The sequence below is a fragment of the Martes martes genome, assembly GCF_963455335.1.
Source record: "Martes martes genome assembly, chromosome: 1".
NCBI lineage: Eukaryota > Metazoa > Chordata > Mammalia > Carnivora > Mustelidae > Martes > Martes martes.
This window is the reverse complement of record NC_137888.1, coordinates 74,798,862-74,820,229: the sequence shown is the minus strand read 5'-3', so window position 1 is coordinate 74,820,229 and position 21,368 is coordinate 74,798,862. Positions and strand designations below refer to the sequence as shown.

The following is a 21,368-nucleotide window of genomic DNA, read 5'->3' as shown; positions in this document are numbered from 1 at the left end:
GCAGAGAGGCATGCAGAGAGGGGGAAGCAGGCTCCCTGCTGAGCAGAGAGCCCCGATGTGGGGCTCGATCCCAGGACACTGGGATCATGACCTGAGGCTAAGGCAGAGGCTTTAACCCACTGAGTCACCCAGGCACCCTGAATTTATTTCTTCATTAAAGTTGTTTTATACATTCCTAGGATTATGGATGATCTTATTTTGACAGCTTCCTAATGTTTCAGTAATATTAGTTTTATACATTCTAAGTCAACAATCTCAGACCCCAAAACTCACTGAGGTTCTCTCTCTCTCTCTCTCTCTCTTTTGTTTTTACCATTTCTTAGGGCACAAAACTCCGTTTTTCCCCAAGTCATTTAAATCTAAACCATTAACTACAATCCTGAGCCTCCTTTTCTTACTGCAGAATTTAGTTTTAGGTTAACCAGACTTTTTAAGTCTACTCCCTTCTCTAGAGGTAAGTTTGTCACTAGAACTTGGTGTTTGCCTCTGAAAATAATGTATTTTTCGCCTTGGCCAACATTATGTAATGTGTTGCCCTATATTGGGATAGACCGATTTGGTCTAATTAGGGTTATAAACAACATATGTGTCTTTACTGGGGTTTTATTATCATTAGTGGAACCACCAGCATTTCATTCCCAGGAGCTCAGTCTATGTGTTCAGCAACCCTCTGCAGGATAGTTAGGAAATTTATTACCTTGGAATACACTACTAAATCCTCTTTATATTTGGCTTCTGTGACGGACCCCTAATGTTGATTAACTGTTGGGCTCTCTGTCCATCTAATTATTCCACACTTTCTGTTAACTCATTGATTAGCAGCTCATATGTGTCACATCAGATCAGGGAGTACATGATATAAACATGCCTTATTATTGGTGATATTAACTTCCACCAGCTTTTAAGGTCTTGTCTGCCAGTGTTCCCTGCTGTGAAGTTACTATTTTCCCCTTTCCATTCTCTATTCAGTATAAGTTTGTTATGAAGTCCAGCCTGGACCTAAGGGGGAGGGAATTAAGCTCCACCTCCTGGAGGGAAATATGAAAACTTTGTAGGCTTATGTTTAAACCACAAAAATTAATAAACATTTGGGGGAAAATATTTGTGGGGAGATACTTTGAGGCTATGCAAATACCTTGCTTCTTCTAAAAGTTTCATCCACTAATTTTAGTTGTCATCAGTAGATCTTGCTTACAGTAGTTATTATTGTGGTTTAGTGGTAATTTCTATTTCCTTCATTTCTTCTACATTTAAGTACTTGAAATGTTTCTATAAGGAAGATTTGTCGCTTCTTCCTCATTAGTTTATTTATATCAGGAGGGAGGCATGCATATTTTAAGGGTTATAATACAACGCTATCATTTAATTTTTTGGCTCAAACTGTTCCAACTTTGGCCATTAGAACCTCTTTCAAATTTCTTGTACTTGCAACATACCCCATCTTTTCTTCTTTTTTCTAGCACCTTCTTCTTAAACAGCTTTACTGAAGGTACAATTTATAGGCCATAAAACTTCCCTGTTTTAAGGTTACGTGTATGTTCAGCTTTAGGAAATTTCATGCCCATCATGTCACATGGTAATTCTATTTTTAATTTTTTGAGGAACTGTTACACTGCTATCTATATACTTTACATCCTCGCTGACAGTGCCCAAAGGTTCCAATTTCTCCACAACCTCGCTAACAATTTTGTTTAGGTATTGGTTTTTGGTTTTTGGTTTTTTGATAGTGGCCATCCTAATAGGTGTAAGAAGGTGCATTGTGGTTTTATTTACCTTTACTTGGTACTAATGCAGTGGTGCATTTTCTTCAGCTATTATTTGACCTTGGGAACCCCTTTTATAAAGTGCATATTCAAGTCTTTGCTCACTTTTTTTTTTTTTTTACATGTTGTCACTCTTTTTCTGGGCTTATAGTTTGTTTATATATTCTGAATTAATACTTTGCTAGATATATGCTTTGCAAATCCCTTATTCTGTGGGCTGCTTTTTCTAGTAGGAGGGGAAATCTGTAGCTCGTGTTTTGTCCATGATTTTGAAAATCAAACCTCAGTCCCATCCACTCTTCAAGATTGAACAATTGTTGTACCTTTTCTATGAAATACCCTTTTATTACTTTCTTATAACTCCAACCTCCATTAATTTTTTCCATCTCTGTCCTTCTAGAATGCTATCTGATTTTGTGATCTAATGGTATACAGTCCTACCCTTGCTTGTCTCTTACATATCCTCCAGCCAGACCATATTGCTTAATTTCTTCCCTGCTTAGACTCTAAAAGAGAGGACAGGGACCTTTTATATTCTTAGCATATACCAATATTTACAACCATAGCAAGAGCTCAAAACTTGTTATATGGTTTGAAAAAAAATAACACTACAAGGATATCTACTATCCATTAAGAAGAATTGCTAGCAAATAAATGGTTGAAATTAAATATATTGTGATAAAGAGATTTTGAAAAACAGAGTCACAGAAGTAGTCACTAAAAGAGTCCATCTCTACAATGTAAAGTAATAGTATTGGGAGCATCCTCTTTAACTGCCCTACGTGTTATTTGGAATTCTAGTCATTAGTGGTTCTGAGTACGACCTTCATTATCATAGTCTTACTTTTTCATCTCTAGAACACTCACTTTCACCTAAAGTTGGAATAATTATCCTATTCTCCATTTGTTTTTTAATGTTTTTGTTCTGCCGTTTGTTTCTTGATCAAAGCTCACCCATTTATACCATGAGTCTGGATAAGCCTGAACTGAAGGTAGCTGGTCCCAGAAATAATTTTCCCTAAAAGTGAAATCTGAGCTTTCTTAGAGGAAACACAAAAATTTAAAGCCTCATTTTAATACTTTTTGGAAGGCTACTTAATTAAATTTCATTGCTTGCATTCTGGGACTGAGATCAAGAAAAATTAGATGTGCTATCTCTTAGGGGGGTGTTCTGATGGAATGCTGGCATTTTTCACATATGTGAGATAACAAGACAGCCAGTGTTTTTATAGGCTTTGTGTCCTTCCCCTTGGAATTCTACAACAAACCTCTCAAGTTCAAGTGTAACTTTCTTGGAATGACATGTTCTGCATATGATGCCGGAATCCCAGAGTCCTCTTTCTGCACCTGGTAAATCGGAGAAAATGAGTCAAAACTCCTAGGAAATTCTCTGTCAGCTACTGAGACATTTAGGAAGAAGGCATCTGAAATCCTTGAAACCTCTAGGGCACTACTTAATGTATTACAACAAAACCAGTGGAACAATGTTCCATGATGTGGCCAGTTCAGTCATTATTACAATAGGGATGCAATAAATATAAAAGATTTCCTCACATGCTTAACTCATAATGGAAAAACAACACTGGAAAACTCAGAATGCTTAGGGACCTGAGATGGGGGTAGAAAAATGGATGGTTACTACAGGGTTTGGTTGCACTTAACCGAAGCTGATTATAATAGCTTAACCAAATAAGGAGGTTATTTATCCAATGTTGTGAGAGTCTGGGGGAGGCGGTGCAAGGCTGATGAAGCCATTTGAGAAAGCAGGTTCCTTCTCTTACCATCCTTAGCATAGTCACAAATGGCTGTTTGCTTCAACACTGCATCATCACAATCTGGATAAAGGGGAGGACAGATTAAGGGCAGAAAGTTGTGTGTGTATATATTATTATATGTATCAGGGAAATTATAAATATATAAATATAAAATCTGGGGAAATTATATGAAATACAAATATTTAAAGTAGGGGAAAAGTAGCTTTCCATGAAATAACTTCTGTTTCAGCTCCTTGGTCAATGGGTTAGATGATCACCCTAGCTGGAAGGGCATTTTGGAGGTATTTTAAATTGCATTTCTTACCTCTCTCCCCCAAGGAAATTTATGATTCTGTTAGCAAGGAAGAACAGTAAATAGTGAGTAGGCAAACTGGCAATGTCTAACACATTTGATTAATTAAGTGCCATTCTTTATATTTTAAATCTTGCTGTTAGACATTTTTCTAAAAATGTGTGTATCTATTTTCATGCCTTTGAAAGTTCACCAACACAAATCATAACCAAAATTTTTTGTTTCTCAACTTACTTGATTTTTCAATATCAATATCAATGGACAACTAGTTAATCCAAACAAATGTATGGGAAAAGTTTTATACAAATGCTTCACAAAAGAAAATGTCCAAATGACTAATAAATATATGAAAAATGTGCTCACTTTTGTCATTGGGAATATGCAAATTAAAGCCATAATAAATTACTGTTACATATCCAGTAAAATGTTTATGCTTAAAAAGAGAGAAATGCCGAATGTTGGTGAGGATGTGGAACAACTGAAACCTTCATACATTGCTGGTTCCAAGGTAAAATGGTAGCTCTTTGGAATGTTATTTGTTAGTATCTACTAAACCCAAACCTATGAGCTGGCACTCTCATTCCTAGGTAGATACTGACCTCTGCACACCAAAATACATGCCAAAAAGTGATTATGCTCCTAATAGCAAAATCCTAGAAACTAACAAAATATGCACCAAGAGTAGAAGGGATAAATAAATGATGGTATAATCAGATAACGGGATACTCTACAGTAATGAGAATGAACAAACTACAATTACATACAACACTGCGACGACTGACAAACACTGAAGCAAAAGAAGCCAGACAGAGTCATGGAGAAGGACCTATTTTGTGAATCCACTTACATAAAGTTCAACAATAACCACATTTATTCTATGACTTCTAAGAAGTCAGAAAAGTAGTTAAATTTTTGAGAGGAGAGTAATGACTTAAAGTAGGCAAGAAGAGGATCCCTGGGATCCTGATATCATCCTATTTCTTCATCTGGATACTGGCTATCTGGGTGAGATTACTTTGTGAAAATTCACAAGGTATATATATTTATGATAAGTTCACTTTTCTGTATTCATATCATGGTGCCATAAAAAGAAGAGAAAGTCACAATCATATACTGCTGTTACAATAAAGGTGCCCCATCTTTTTTCTGAGGGCATTTCTATCCAAACATGCTTTGGATCCCAGGCCTTTTTTTTTTTTTTCTTAAGTGTTCCAGAGCCTTGAGGCATTATCTTCCTTCTCTTATATCTTTAACATCTCCTTCTCTAATAGTGCCATCTCATCAGCATTTAATCATGTTTGAGACTCTCTAAATAAAACCACCACCACCACCCCTTCCTTTACCCATAAATTCCATTTGTCTAATTCTCTCTTTATTCTCCTTTACTGTCAAAATTCTTGAATGAAGAAAAGTCTCAGCTCTCTTGCCTTCCATTTTTTCCTTTACTCATTGCAATCTGGTTTATTCACCATCGTTTCCCTAAATCTGTATTTGTCTATTTCCAAAACAGCCTCTCTGTTGCTAATTTAATGAACACCTTCCAGTACTCCGATTTGACATTTTAGTATTATTTGCTATTTTTTTAAAAGATTTTATTTATTTATTTATTTGACAGACAGAGATCACAAGTAGGCAGAGAGGCAGGCAGAGAGAGGAGGAAGCAGGCTCCCTGCAGAGGAGAGAGCCCGATGTGGGGCTCGATCCCAGGACCCTGGGATCATGACCTGAGCTGAAGGCAGAGGCTTTAACCCACTGAGCCACCCAGGTGCCCCTGCTATTCTTAAACCATTCCTACCACCTGGAAAAACTCTTTTCCTTGGGCATTTATGACCTAGCTCATTCCTGACTCTCCCCCCAACTTCTCTAGCCACTCATTCTGCTTTCACTGTAAACTTCTCTTCGTCTACTCATTTTTGAAGTGTTATCTCAAGTCCAGATGTCTCCTCTGAACTACAGAGCTGTATATGTAACTGCCATACAGCATTTTCACTTAGATGTCTCACAAGTACTGAAAAGTCAACTAAGCTAAACATTTTCCTCCTTGATGATGTTCATCTTGCTATATTCCATGTCTCAGTAAATAGCACCAACCAGTACCCAAGCAGAAACTCATAGTGAATAAAACACAGAAGATTCCCAATTGTGGTTATGATTTCTGCTTCTGGCATCATTGTTGAACTAGATATTGTAGGGGAATTCTCCGGCTGCAAAACAACTAGATACTGGATCAAAAACATTTTTTTGCTATTTTGCTTGGCTCTCAGAAATTAGAAATCTCTTCAAAGACCCCTCTTCCCACCAAATAAAGAGAAATAAATCTTGAGCAGAAACTAGAGGAAGGGTCTGTATGCAAGCTGGAGAGATGGGGTTGGTCTGAATGCAAATGCCAATAGCAGCTCTATGTTAGGAAGTGAATTAGATACTCCTGCATTTAGAGGACATTATAGGAAGGGTTAAAGTGGCCCCAGTTGCTGGTACTCCTGGGCACATGGCAGAACCAGATGCAAATCATCTTTGAAACAAAGTGTCTTCAATTTAAGCCATCAGAGTTCGCACATATTAAGATCAGGGAAATATGAATTCACAGTCTAAAATCACCAAGCATACAGGAGGCAAGCCATCATGAGTGAGAGAGGTAAAAACGTACAACTTATTTAGATACTGGAATTGTCAGATACAGAGTATAGAATAATAAGGTAAGAGATGTTTGAAGAAATAAAGTATGGAACCACAAAGATAGGCAAGCAATTAGAGACCATCAGGAATAGAATGATCTGGGTAATAATAAAATGGAACTTCTAAAAATCGGAAACAGATTTTAAGAAAAACTCACTGTAGGGGTTTAACAGCAGGTGAAACATAGTTGAAGGGTGAACTGTAACTTTTGGCTGAAGAAATTACCCAGAATGCAGTACACAAAGAAGACAGAAAATATGAGAGAAGCTAAGAGATGTGGAGAAGAGAAGAGGGAAAAGGAAACATTTATTTTGAATCCCAAAAGGAGAGAGAGAACTGAGGAAAAGGAATAATTGAAGAGACAATGATTGAGCATTTTCCAGAAGTGATCATGGATGTACACCTATTTTTTCCAAGTAGAGTAAAAGAAACCTAGATGTAGATACATCATAGTGAAACTGAAGGACAACAAGGACAAAAAGATTCCAAAAGTAGCCAGAAAAAAAGAACAGATCATTCATAAAAACACAACTGGCAATGATGAAAGGCAGAATGAATGCCATATTTTCAAAGTGTTGGTCTTGTATTATAAATTCAATTTATTTTTTTAAGAATGAAAGTGATACAAAAACATTTTTGAATAAACAAAAATACACAATTTACTAGGAGAACTCTATTAAAAGAACTTCTAAAGATTTACTTCAGGAAGGACCATAGGATAACGATCTGGGATATAAGAAGGAATGCTAAGTTTCAAATGTATATGTATACAGTTGCCCTTGAACAACACAGGGGTTAGGGGCACATACCCCTCATGCAGTAGAAGATCCATGTATGGGGCACCTGTGTGGCCCAGTTGGTTGAGACAAAACACATTATTGGCAATAAAGAGGACCACTACCTAATGTAAAGGTTAAATATATCAGAAAGATAATATAACAATTTTAACTTGTATGCATCCAATTGAATAACCTCGAGCTATAAAAAGCAAAAATTCATTGAGTTTCAGGATAAAATGGACAAATCCAGAATTGTAGGTACTCCATGTTCTTTATTATAAAAATCATAAATAAAATGAGTGAAAACATTCAAAAGACATCATTTGCATTGCTTATAAGATTAAGTGTGATTTTTCTCTATTTTCTAAATTTTATTGTTTTGAGAATTATGTTTACAATTAAAACACTTTTCCCAAAAAATAAGTATGGAGGTGAAATTTTAGTTAACTGGGAGTTCGGGGTGGGCTTAGTTAATTATTACTGTATTTGTGGTAGTTATGTAGTTTCAGTCTACACAAATGTTTAATGGGTTGAATACATTTTAACCAACTTAACTCCTTTTTCTTTGTATTTTTGCTAAAATGTCAAATGATTTACTCACAGACTTAAAAAGTTCAGACACACCTTGACTGATACATTAAAGAATCTGATTTATCACATAGTTTCTGTTTTCCTAAAAAAGAATTTAAAAACTTTGGAAAGAATGCATAAGAACTCATTCCTAATTTAAATATGCTACCAGTGATGGTTAAAGGCTCCATCATTCTGGCTACCTGTTATCAATAGAGCTACGATTTTTCTCTACTGCCCAGACATCGTATTATCATTGTAGGGATCAGTTACCCTGAAAACAAAAACAAGAACAAAACCTAGAGAAAGATACAAATTGTTAATTCTTCTTTTCATATTGACACTCCTTTGGATGTAACACATTGCTATTCCTAAAACTCAGTGTTTAACCTCTACTTACGCCTCTTGAAGTGTGTGTGTGGTACACAAGTTATATGAAATAGTAACAGATCATTGTATACAAATAGAAAATAAGACAGAGTGCTGGGAAACCGGTTCTAAAGAAAATAGGCACAGGATTGTTTTATAATAGTACAGATCTTAACTCATTGTAAACTGAAACTATTGAAGGTCGACAATGCAATTAATATACCTTAGAAATGTCAAAAGCTTAGCCTCACTACCTTAAATGTGGTCAGAACACTTGCGTTAGCCTACAGTTGGGCAAAATCATCAAACACAAAGCCAATTTTATAATGAAGTATGGAATACCTTACGTAGTTTACTGAATACTGGAAGCGAAAAATAGAATGGTTGTATCAGTTGCTTACCCTTGTGATTGCGGGGCTGCCTGGCAGCTGACTGCTGACTGGCTGCCCAGCATCTCCAGTACCACACCGCATACCACTAACCAGGGAAAAGGTCAAAATTCAAAATCTAAAGTACAGTTTCTACTGACTGCCTATGGCTTTCACATCATGGTAAAGTTGGAAAATAATAATTGAACCATAGTAAGTAGGGGACTGTTTGTACTAAAAACAGACAGTAAGTAGATTCCTTTGAATATATTATCTAAAAATCTAAACTGTAAAGCCTCATTTAATCTATTACAAAAAATGTTTTTTTCATAGTTTAAATTTTACTGTATGCAATCCTGGGAAAGTAATAACACTGTTGAAAAAGTAAAATGGTAATGCTGAAGTGTATCAAATTTTGAAAAATATGGAAAAAGGACAGAAATTCTAAATTATTCGGAATGTATTACCCAATAGATGTGTTTGAGAATCTTCTTAAAACCTTTTGAGATTTGAATATCCAGAATATTCAGTTGGTATAATCCTTTTGCTGTTTAAAGCCAACAATAGAATGAAAATGGAATGCAGTTATTTCCAACTCTTTGCTCTAATAGTCTAGAAATAAATTCTCAAAAACTTTAGAGTAGGTTAATAACACTCAATTTCAATATACTTTAAATTATTTTACTTTTATTTTCTCTCATTTTTTTGTTTAAATTTATTGAATTATAACATGCATATTAAAAGCACAAATCGTAACTGTACAGCTTGGTGATTTCTCACAAGGTGACCATATTCAGTGCTATCAACACACTGTATTATCAACTTTTAAGGTGATAAACTGCTAAGATTGAAGGATTTAAAACCATCAAACACTACTACAAAGAGGTAAAGTAATAAACCAGTAAGTGTAACTAGGCACACACGCAAAAATGAAACAATTTTTGGCACACATTTTATACCACACATGTATTCTGTATCATCAGAACATGAGAAAATACATTGTCTCAATCTGATAGGTTCCTGACTTGGGGGTTCTCCTACTGTACCCCGCCCCCGCCCTTGCAGTAGCTGATTTCAGCAGAAAATATATTAAAGCAAACAGCAGAAAAAATACAAAGCTTCAGAACCAATTAAATTGTTTAGCAACCTGTTTGTCTTCTTTCATGAGCTACAGCTGTTTAACAAATCGTGACCTTACGGGATAACTTTAAATTTGAAATTAACTTTTCAACGTTTTAAATGAGCTTTCTTCCTTTCCTTGATTGGCAGATCATTTTTGTTCACTTAAAATTAAAATTGCTGTAGGTCGTCTCCTAATTCCTTGTCTAGTCAAAGCACCCAGAGATTACTGAAGAGATGAGAGAATCACAGGGAATCCGCCTTGTAAATACAAGCCATTCTCAGACCTGGGTCCTGCAATTATTTGACTTTTAAATAGCAGAAATTGTATCATATTCAGCCGGGGAACCCTTTCTTAGATCTTTTATTCCTTGTTTTTTCAGTGATTTCATTGATCCGCCACTAACTTTCCCAGTTAGCCAACAATTGTTTACATAGGTCGCTATTGGTTTTGTTCGGAATTTTGAGTAATTTAGCCACAGGTGATTAGCAGTCTTAAAGGGGTTCTTACTGTCAAAGAATCCAGAGAACGCGAAGCCTTGGTACCCAAATGAGGCAACAATGAAAGACTGGCAAAGCTCAGAAATGGTCCTGAGAGCACAAACGCCAGCTCAGATTTCAGGTTGCCGGGACGCGCCCTCTCGGCTGCCTGAGCCCCCCAGGGAAAAGGGTCCTATTGAGGACGCCGGAGATGAACGTGGGCAACCTTGCCACGGCCACCCCCACCACGAGCAGAAGTAAACGCGCCACATCCCGTCACCAGGGCAACTCGGCAATCCAACACCAAGGCTCAAGATTCCGCATCCCCAGCCACCGGACGCAGAAGAGAGGCGCATCACGACCCAGCCGCGGGGACTGGAGGCGTCCCGGACGCCCCCATCCCCGGGGTGCCCAATGCGACGGAGGAGCCACCCCCTCCGCGGGCCTCGGACAGCCGCCCCCAGCGACCTCACCGCAACCGGACCTCTCTGCCGCACGTGGCAGCCGTGATTGTCCCAGAGCGGTATCCCTCCGCGCCCCCGCCTCAGTCTGCCCCTCCCTTCCCGGGACCCTTCGAGTCGGGGCGCCGCGGAAGGATCGCACGCACGAGCGCGCGCACGCCCGCCCGCCCCGCCGCGGCCGCGGAGAACTGAAAGGTGCCGCGGTGAGAAGGAGCAGCTGCCGCCAGTACAGTCGCCGCCGGCACAGCCGTTCCGCAGCCGCTGGTGCTTAGTCCCGCGGTGCGGGCGGGCGGACAGGCAGGCCGGGCGCGCTCCGCCGCTTGTCCCTCCTCGCCGTCCCCGCGTCCTCCCTCCGCAGCTCCTCGGGGAGGGGGGCGGTCGGTGCCTGCGCAGAGCCGCCTCCTCCCCGCCCCCGCCCCGCCTCCCCCCGCGCCGCCGCCGCCCGCTGCCGCCGCCGCCGCTGCGCCTGCTGCTCCTCGCCGTCCCCGCTGCAGTGCGAAGGGCTCGAAGATGGCCGGTTGGCAGAGCTACGTGGATAACCTGATGTGCGATGGCTGCTGCCAGGAAGCCGCCATTGTCGGCTACTGCGACGCCAAATACGTCTGGGCAGCCACGGCCGGGGGCGTCTTCCAGAGCATTACGGTGAGGACCGGCGGCGGCCCGGGTTCCCCTTCTCGTCCCCGGACTCGAGCGGGGCCGGCCGGCTGTGGGCACAGGAGGGCCGCGCCGGCAGGTGTGGTAGGCAGCTGGCGCCGAGGATGCGGCTGCGGGGCGGACGGGGAGGCCGAGGCCCGGGGACGCCCCCTCGCCCGGGGCTGCGCTGACCCGGCGGGGGCGGCGGCCTGGCTCCCTGGCTCCCTGACTGCCTCGGCGGCCCCCGGCGTTCCCAGTGCCTGTCCGTGAGGCGGGGGGAGGGGGCGCACCGGCTGGGGCCGGGGGGGTGGCGGGATTTTTTTCCTCTTCGCGAGGCTCTCTCTGGTCTTCTGCAAACCCCGAGGTTTGCTTTGCACGTCCCGGGGTGGAAGCGGGGGCTGGAGGGGCCGGGCGGGTGTGCGCGGGCCCGGGGTGGGGGTCCTCCGGCGGCCGGGCTGCCCCTCGATTCCGCGGACAGCACGCCGCCCGCGCCGCGGGCTGTGGGAGGCGGCGGCTGCCCGGCCCCCGGATCCTCGAAGCGACTTTGCGTAGGTTTGCGGGTGTCCAGGCCTTTGGGGCTTGAGAGAAATGTACGCCGACAACGTAGGTGGATTCGTGAATCTCGACTTCAGCTCTGGCTCCATAGGATTTTTTTTTTTTTTTAATTCTCCAAGATGGCGAACTGCCATTGATTTCTCTCCTCCTCCTATGGAGATTCATCGATATACCGTTATCCCCAATTACGCAACATAGCTCTAAAAAAGGGGGTGCTTTTATGGGGCTTACAGTAATCTGTGAAAGCCGAAGGGACACTTCACTTCTCCAAGTCCCTCCCTCTTTAGTGAAGATAGTAAAGGAACTAATGCAGATTTATGCTTTACAGTGCCTGATTTTCTTGTGACTTAATGGTTTTGACTTGGTTGCCACATGTTTGGGGGATAATTGTTACTAAGCCTCCAGTGCTGCTGTATTGTTTTGCCTCTTTCTGCACATGGCTGTTTTTGGATTGTGACGATTGTGTCAAATACAGGGGCATTCCCTTAATAGCCCCACGCTCCTCTCCCATCAAATGCCAGAATTCAGGCCCCCTATTATGAGTGCTACTAATTATTCTGTACTACTTAACATGGTTTAAGATCTAACTGTAGAACTCAGTCCTTGATACCGGTACTTTAAGATCTTCTTTAATCGCAGTGGAGTACAGTTATTATAGAGAATTGGCATCTGTCTGGCGATCAACTTTTTTCCTGCAGTCCTCTTGTCTTTGTGTGTGAGTTCCCGCTGTCTGGCTGGGAAGATTGCGGGAGTATGCTTGGAAATGGCTGGGGCCTGCTATGACTCTGCAGTTCTGATGGGGGCGACGCCTTCCTTCTTATTCAGGGAATGTTAGAATGCACGTTTTCTCCTTTCCGGTTCTGGTGACTACCTCAGTTTCTTTCCCGGTCTCCCTCCATTTTCTCCGGGGTTTTTTTGTTTGTTTATTTTTTACCGTTGCCTACTGCAGTGCTACCAGCTGAATCCTCTTTGCATTTGCCCAGAAAGAAAACTGGTTACTGAGGTGGGAGGGGAAGGGAAGTTGGAGAGGAAAAAGAGAGTGGCTAAGAAAGTAGAGGAGGGAGATACGAATTTGGGAATGTGTTGAGGGCTAGGGTTTGAAGTTTATACTGTGGGGGATATTTCAGGCAATTTAAAGCAGAGTAGAAGTAAACAGGTCTGTTAAGCATGGGCATTATTTCAGGAGACTTTCAAGCAACCTTAAGTTTGATGTAGCAGAACTGTAATGTGACTGGATGTGACAGAGAAGCAGTTGTTAGAAGAGTTTATAGGTGAATCTTTACCATTACATAAGCACTTCAGTTACCACCTGACTTGTAACAGTTTATAAATAATCTGTTAAGTTTGCTGTTTAGTGCACCTTCATAGATTCTTTGCACAGACTGGTCTTTAGTTAGTACATAGTTAAATGTGAAATGGAGTGATACAAAACATGTAGTCATACAGGATTAAGTAATTCTTTAGAAAAAACAAACGTGATTTTATGTTAGTGAAATGTGGATGTCTTCTAATACAATATGATACAAACTTGGCACACTGTTTCCACTTATATGGAGGCATGAAAAGAATTACAACTTCATGTTTTTTTTTTCTTTCTTTTTTTTTTTTTTTGCTGGGGGCAGCCAGTAGAAATAGATATGATTGTAGGAAAAGACCGGGAAGGTTTCTTTACCAACGGTTTGACTCTTGGCGCAAAGAAGTGCTCGGTGATCAGAGATAGCCTATATGTCGATGGTGACTGCACAATGGACATCCGGACAAAGAGTCAAGGTGGGGAGCCAACATACAACGTTGCTGTCGGCAGAGCTGGTAGAGGTGAGCAGAGTACTCTTTTGGATAAAAGTTGCACGCTACATGACAACTTATTAAGCAGTTTCCTTAACATTTTGAATTAAAGTGTTAGTCCATAATGGCTATTAAGGTGGTTTTTGTGAACTGCCCAGCACTGAAGGGAGGCACTGCTTTGCTTGAGATTTACCAACTCTATAGCAGCTGCATACACAGCCTAGTCTCTAAGATCCCGACTTTACTCAAAAACAGAATATTCACACATTATTCACATATATTAAGTCATTCATACTGTTTGGTTACTTTAGTCCTTTTGAGTCTTTCACCTTTGCATCTCTTCCCTGCGTTTTATTTACTGCTCAGCATAAAAAAGGAAGAATTAACATTCACTCATTTTTCTATTAGAAATATTGTTGGGGAAGAGAAATAATTAGAATAAGGTTTTGTAATAAGCCACCTGTTTACTGAAATATTTTCAAAGACTAAGTTTGTCTGTGATTTAGATTTGAAAACTAGGAAATATTTCATGTATACAGTTCTGGTATTTCCTGATTATTGTCAACATTGCAGAAGTCTTACTACACATTATTAAGTCTCACTACTTTTTCGTAAAAAAACTTCCAAGATTAAGGTTTATTATAATATCTAATTGCTTTACATATACACTGAAATGTATTAGTCTTTGTAAATATTTTGTAAATTAAGAGGGCTGTGTGGCCTCAAATAGCAGACTTGCCACAGCTGATTTTAAGACCAAATCTACTATGTGAATGAATTTGAAGCCCCTCCTAGCAGTAATGTACTGCCGTGGTTCTACCAACTCCTTGTGATTATCCTGAAGGTTACTCTTACTCTGATATGAGTTATGCTTATGAGTATTTTTCTTTAGGAAAATTAGATAATTGAAATAGAGACATATCTCTAAACATTACCTGAGTTCAGATAAATCTGTTCAAAAGAAGTATTAACCATGTGACAGAAGTAGAATAAGATTTTTATACTAAATGGCACCACTGACATCTAGTGGTAGCAAGTATAAAATCGGCCATGCACAAGTATTTGGGGGCTGGATCTCTGAATTGCATCATAGAAGAACCTGTTGTTGGAGATAGTAATCCTGTTTCAGGATTTCAGATTCAAAAATAAAGCACAGCGAAGATATCAATAAGCACAAGCCTTAAGTACTTTTTATTTGGCCTTTTCTGAATGGCACTGAAAATGCTCTTTAAAATTTGGTCTTGGTTTTCCTCTGGAATTAATAGACACATTGAGTCTCACTGGGAAGACTTAATAGTTTGTACTTAATCAAGCCTATTAAATTTGGGGAGAATTCTGTAAGTATTCATCTAAGTTTTTAAGTTTATATTTTGGGGAGTAGTCTAATAATTTGTTATTTGTTTTTGCCCTAGAAGAAAATGATCGTACTTCTTTTTTCCTAGCTAGTATAAAGATATTTTATGGAGTGCTATAGCTGCACTGATTGGGCTTCCAGGATGCAGTTTATAGTGTTTTCAGCATATTTCTAGTTTGAAAGTTCTCTTTTTGGGACCTAGTTGACTTCAGTGCTTGACAGTTCATGGAAAACTAACTTAATGTTAACTTATTAATCGGGGTTCTGTCTGCTAAAACTTATGTGACTTTCTTGATTAACACTTCTTTTGAAACACTTTTCTTCTTTCTCTTTCAGTCTTGGTCTTTGTAATGGGAAAAGAAGGGGTCCATGGAGGCGGATTGAATAAGAAGGCATACTCAATGGCAAAATACTTGAGAGACTCTGGGTTCTAGCTGCTAGGCAGACTGTTAAGTATTAGGGGAAAATTGCTCTTAAACTTTCCTAGCTGTAAGCTTGAGTCTTAATTCTGGAAATTTTATTAGCAATGCAGGGTGATGGGGTATGAACCTGTGTCTCCTTTGTATCCCTCTGTTGGTGGGGAAAGGTGTCTTTCTTTCTGCCCTCCCCCCCTTAAATAATTCTGTTCACTTTTGTTTTGTTTCCCTGTGTACTCCAGCATTGGTTATAGTCATGGGAAAGGAAGGTGTCCACGGAGGCACACTTAACAAGAAAGCATATGAACTCGCTTTATACCTGAGGAGGTCTGATGTGTAAGCAGCCTCTCCCCATCTACCTAGCAACTGTCTTCATCACCACCCCAATTATGGTCACAGTGCTACCAGACTATAGGTGGTAGCTAATTTTTCTTTACCTATTTTCTAATGTCATGATTCCTGTTTGCCCAATGGATCATTTGTATGTTAACCACTGTATGTAACCAACCCTTATCTGGCAACATAATTGCAGCACAATAATGATTTGCATGATACCTTGAAATTTGGGGGGAGGGGGCATGCCAAGTTGGGCATCACTTTGTCTTAGCAATTAATGGGATATTGATAACTAAAATAAGTTAATATTAAGCAAGGTGCCGGTTGTACAATCTCTAATTTGATCAATGTCTTTTCAGCACTTTGAGCATTTACTTAGCTCATTTAGTCTTCCTTTTGTAGCGCATGGTTGGGAGGAAAAAGTGCATGCATCTTTCCTTCACTCCTCTTTTCCCACCCTTTCCCTTTGCACATAGGTATTTGGTTTGCTTCCATCTTCCACGCAGTGCCTGGTTTATTTAACCAAGTAATAATCCCTTTTGTTGACGAGCTATTGAGAGCTGCAGTAGTTTGCTTTCAGTATTGTTACGTTGCACTTGAGTAGAGACAGGCCTTCTGTCTGTGAAGAGTGCAACTGCAAAACGAGAGCAAAAGGCACTTCCTCCCATGACCTTACAGTAACCATAACAGATCGAATCCCCAGGGACATTCCATCATTGCAATAGCTCAGATTTGTGTTCCTGTCTTTTTCTTTGCACACCAGCTCTACTCTTTAGTAAAATTGTAAAAGGCTGCCATTATGGACATTAGGTATCCCAACATAACCATCTGGAGTGTGTCCAGTTTGTTCTTCATAGGACCAATTTTTATTTGCAGCTTGAGTTTTTATATGAAGTTGCATTATTGTGGACTTGGCTGTCTTGTGATGAATTTTTTTCATATGTGTTCTGTGCCATACTATTGTTAAAATGAACTGTTGCTATTGTGAGATGGATTTTAACTGACCTATTAAAGGTTTCTTTCGAATGGCACTACTTTAGGGACATTCTAGTATTTGCTTCTATTGTTTGGGCCTTGTGGATAATGTACAGATTTAAAAACAAATCTTGTTGCTGATTTGTCCATTTCTTTCCCTGCACTTTGTTACATCTGGGATACAGTCTAACTCATCTGATTTAATATGCATTTAAAAAAATGCCATAACTATTAAACACCTTGTTTACAGACAGATGAAATAAATTTATTCCAACCAAATACTCTAGACTCCTGTGTTTATGTAAATTGTTGTCACTGTTACAGTTGATTTTTGACACATTGGGATATACAGAATAGGCCAGACTCTGTGGCAAGCATAAAATCTTAAAATTGAGCTCATGGCCTAATCCATATCCTGTAGGATTTATTATAAATAGAATGAGTGCCTGGGAATTTCTTTTTCATGGGCATTTATCTTTTTTAAAAAGGCTTTAAAAATCATTTTGGGCTCATCTTTGGGTTTGCAAGAGGAAAATTGACTTTACCCACTAGAAATTAAGTATTCTCTCTTGTTGTTGGTCTCTAGCTGTGAAATCTAGTGAGCAGTAAGGAACCCAATACCAAGAAGGGTTTCTGCATTGTGGATTCTTCTGTGTTGAACTGTCATGTGACTTCTTTAGATTTGGAAGCTGTATTGGCATGCTGAAGTCAACCAACTGGGACTTTCACAGAAGAGAAGATGTTCCTTAGGCAGCATGTAAGAAAACTGGGATATTCCTGGAGTTTCTGGCACTGGAGTGACCTATTAGCTTTGACTACGTAATAGTCTAGTTTAATAGTTTAATTCCAGAGGTTATAAGGTTTCTGGAATGTATGCACGTTTAGCAAACGTTAAGTTTAATACTCTATGAACTGTGAGGCAGAAGCTTGGAGCAGGAATGCTCAGAAGTTGGTGGTGGGTCTAAGCAAAACTGGAGAGCTGGTTGTAATGCAGATTCTGGGCTCTGGATTTTCACCCTAGAGATGGGATTCCATAAGGTCCAGAAGTCCCTTTAGAAATAATTGGCAGGTCAGTCTGGTTCACTTTTAAGTGGTCTATATATGCTACCATTTAAGAAATAGTGGGTTAGGGAATCTGAATCTCCACCTTATTAAACTGTACTGTGCATAACTGAAATTTTTTGACAGTGTTGTCAGGGATTAGTCTCAGTACATACAGGGATGTAAAAGTATGGAAGGTTAGGAATTTGGGGCTACTTTGGTAGTTGGACATAACCTTTGAAATTGAAAAAAAACTTCTTGACCTGTTAAGAGCCCAGTTACGAAAGGTTGGTCAAAGGAAAATTTGGTGTTTGGGTTGTGATGATTTGAGACTTTACAGTAATAATATACATGCATGCTTTAGCTGTAAAGAACTGTTAGGGTAACTGATTAGAAACCAGTGACCAGGAAGTCAGCTACAGTCTTTCGCTTTACCAGCTGAGCTATCGAAGGGACTAGAAAGCAGTGACCAAACTTGGGAAGCCCTTAAGGAACCTATAAAGTGAAAAGTGTGTGTTTGGGGGTGTGGGTAGGGAGTAGAAGATGGTAGGGGGCAACTATAACACTAGTGTTTAATAATGAAACTAGCCATTGGCCCCCTGCCCACAAAAAACACTTAGGAAAATATATGTAGGTTTTATACTTAGTTTTATACTTAAGTTCTAGGAATTTAACCTAAGGAAATGGGGCTAAATACATTGTATACTTAGAATGTCATCACATCACATTTCTTAAAATACCTAAACTTGGGAAACTGCAAGATTTAACTTTGAAGGTTATGGGTTGAATGAATTATTGTATGTCCAGAGAATAAAAACAGTCCTTGAATAACATGAGAAAATGCTCACCAACAAACATTAAATAACAGATATTGCATACAGCATAAATCCATAGAGTGTATAATATATACATGTATTTTACATAGGTGTTCTGAAGGCAAAATATCAAGATAAATTCATCTCTGGGGTAAGTTTCCATGTGACTACTTCCATATCAGAAAAGTTTTAAATTAGGGAAGAATTTTTTAATGAAAATTAATTTTAATTTTATTTAATGTCCTATTTAAAAAGCTGTATAGTTACACCATGAAGAAATAAGAGATTTCAACTGACTATATATATAGTGGGTTTTTTGTTTTTGTTTTTTTTACACAACTAAAAGTAGTAGTTTGGAGTTTAAAAAAAGCGTGGGGGGACAATTTTGCCTCAGAAAAACTCCTGATACTTAAAAGGAACCCATGTCCTTTATCTGATTTATAGATTGAGGACTGAGGGGATACAACATTTACTACATGTTATAGTGACCTTTAACTTTGCCCTTTAAAAAAAATGGTTTAGGTATGGTGTTTATTTAACAACTATAAAAAGCTATTACCGTATATTTTTGTGGCAGGTACTGAGTGTCCTCATACCCTCCCTCAGGTTAAATGAAATTGTACAGATGACCACCCAGGTTTGCAAAGGTTAGGGTTGTGTAAGTACATCCAATTCCAGAGTCTGCTTCCCTACCATAGTAAACTGATGATCTGTTTCTCAGGCCTGCGTGTGATTTTTAAAAGGAGTTTGGGGGAGGGTACAACTTGTATCAGGCAGTGGATACTGAATTCAACCTTTTATTTTCCTAAGTGGAAATAACTTTTTTTTCTTTTGATGGATTATAAGATTTTTTTTTTCAGCAGGTAAAATTTCCCCAGTATTGTTAACATTTGTTTTAAGAATAATCTTTCTCCTTTTACAACAGAAGACAACTATATATCATGTACTTAACTATTCTCTAATGTGCTTTTGTTGACTAAAAATTCCCATGTCAATATAGCTCTGTCTAGATACTTTGTTCTTTAAAGGCTGTATAGAGGTCTACTATAAGGATGTACCATAATTATAGCAGGGTACCACAATGTACATTATTGCTGGGATTTTGGCTGCAGTTTTAACTTTAGGGAGATTACCTAATTGGTTGTGAGCAGTCAGTTACCTTGTATAAAATTCTAAGGTTGTGGTTTTATCTGACCTACATTACCTTAATTATACCTTTACAGCACTGTGCATATAAATGAAGCTAATCTAGGTAATAGTACAGTAGAACAAATATTTTGCCAGTTCTTAAAGTGGGAAATGTGTTTATTAACATTCAAACTCCCTTCATACAACGCCATATAAAAATTCTCAGCATTTTGATTATACATAAGTCTATATTTTCTACATAGTTATAATGTTTAATTTAGCTTTTCATAATACATTGTTTACATCATTAGTTCTGTTAAACATAAGCAGTTATTTTCAAATCCAATACTTAAACAATTTCCTCTGTACATAGTTGAGCAGGACTAATTAGCATAAGATGCTTTTTGTTAAGAGGTATATGATCTGAGTATTAACAGTTGCTGAAGTTTGGTATTTTTATACAGCATTTTCTTTTTGCTTTGATCATAACACAAAACCCTTAAGGATACTGAAATTCAGTAAGTAAAGTCCAGAGACATGTTACTTTAGCTGATGAATCAAATTCATACATAACACTATAGTATTTAAAACTTTGAGAAAAAAAGAAACCTATGAAATCTGCGCTAGTACAGACCCTTCCTATCAGGATAAGATTCCTTGGGAATAGAAAGGAAAAAGCTTTGAGCTTCTCTGTGGTGCTGATATAAGGAAAAATGCTAAATTGTCACCTCTCCTGAGTGACGGCAATTTAGGAAAATATCAGAACAAATATATTCCAACTCAATAATTCTAGGTAAACTTTATGCAAATGGGAGCTGGCTTAGCTCATGCTAGGTGGCCACAGCACTCACCTTGTGTGTAAAACACGAAACATTTTCATACTGGGATCTAGGTCTTAATTGCAAGCTACACTGAGGAATTTTTAAAAATATTTTGGCTATATTTCATTCCAGAAGAAGGGTTGATTTGATGCTCGAGCACCAGCCTATGACTAGTTACCAGTGAAATGAAGTACACTCCTGCAGATAAATGCCAGATCAAAAAAACCTGTTTCAGTAATCTGATTAAACTGTAGAATACTAAAAAATAAGTTATCTCTACAGGAATCTCTGAAGGGAGCAAAAAAATCAAATTGTATACCTAAATAAACATTTATTAGGAAATAACCCAATCACCCTCTGAAGGTCAAACAGTATTTGCTATGTTGTAATCCCGTTCACCATTAGGCTGCAGTTGGACTACAACACTATGTGCATTAATTTCGTTTTCTGCATCACTACTGTCGGTATCTTCATTGTCATCTTCTTCATAGTCTGAAGATTCTGTCATGTTCTGATGTGAGCGGGATTCTGACAAAGCCCCAAATGACTGGGTGCTGACAGAAGCCAAAGGTCTAAGTAAAGGGGTATGTTCTGACACTTCATTTTCTTCTTGACTACTGTCTGTGTCAGAGTCTGAATCGCCTTGAGAAGGAACAACTTTTTGCTTGCAGACGGGACAGGTTTTTTTGGTTTTAGTTAGCCAGGGATCTACACACTTGCAGTGGTAAGCTGTTAAAGCAAAATACACATCTTTTAGATAGCATACTATGGTTGAGAACATTACATTTTTAATTTCTTGCCATGTTTATTCCTGTTCTTCTATATGTATCGTGTAGGGACAAGAAAAGTTCGTTAAG

General features: G+C 39.2%; 2 protein-coding genes across 7 annotated transcripts in view; one reads left to right on the top strand and one right to left on the bottom strand.

Annotated features, from left to right (window-relative positions):
• The first annotated feature begins 10,530 nt into the window (after positions 1–10,530).
• Positions 10,531–16,985, top strand: PFN2 (profilin 2). 2 transcript variants are annotated; one of them, XM_080811378.1, is made up of 3 exons: positions 10,531–11,294; positions 13,463–13,655; positions 15,316–16,985. In XM_080811378.1, the coding sequence occupies exons 1-3, from the start codon at positions 11,163–11,165 to the stop codon at positions 15,411–15,413; spliced, it is 423 nt and encodes a 140-aa protein (XP_080667504.1). In that variant the 5' UTR covers positions 10,531–11,162; the 3' UTR covers positions 15,414–16,985. The 2 variants fall into 2 exon arrangements, with proteins under 2 accessions (XP_080667504.1, XP_080667505.1); XM_080811379.1 differs by having other exon boundaries at positions 10,822–11,294; positions 15,638–16,985.
• A 2,435-nt stretch (positions 16,986–19,420) lies between these two features.
• Positions 19,421–21,368, bottom strand: part of RNF13 (ring finger protein 13) — a 164,605-nt gene continuing 162,657 nt past the window's right edge. For 4 of the 5 annotated variants that reach the window (XM_080811315.1, XM_080811316.1, XM_080811318.1 and 1 more), the window contains one exon: positions 19,842–21,240. In XM_080811315.1, coding sequence (XP_080667441.1) covers positions 20,876–21,240 — 365 coding nt within the window. In that variant the 3' untranslated portion in view covers positions 19,842–20,875. Of the gene's footprint in view, positions 21,241–21,368 lie in introns of all 5 variants that reach the window. The other variant, XM_080811314.1, reaches the window with a different exon arrangement.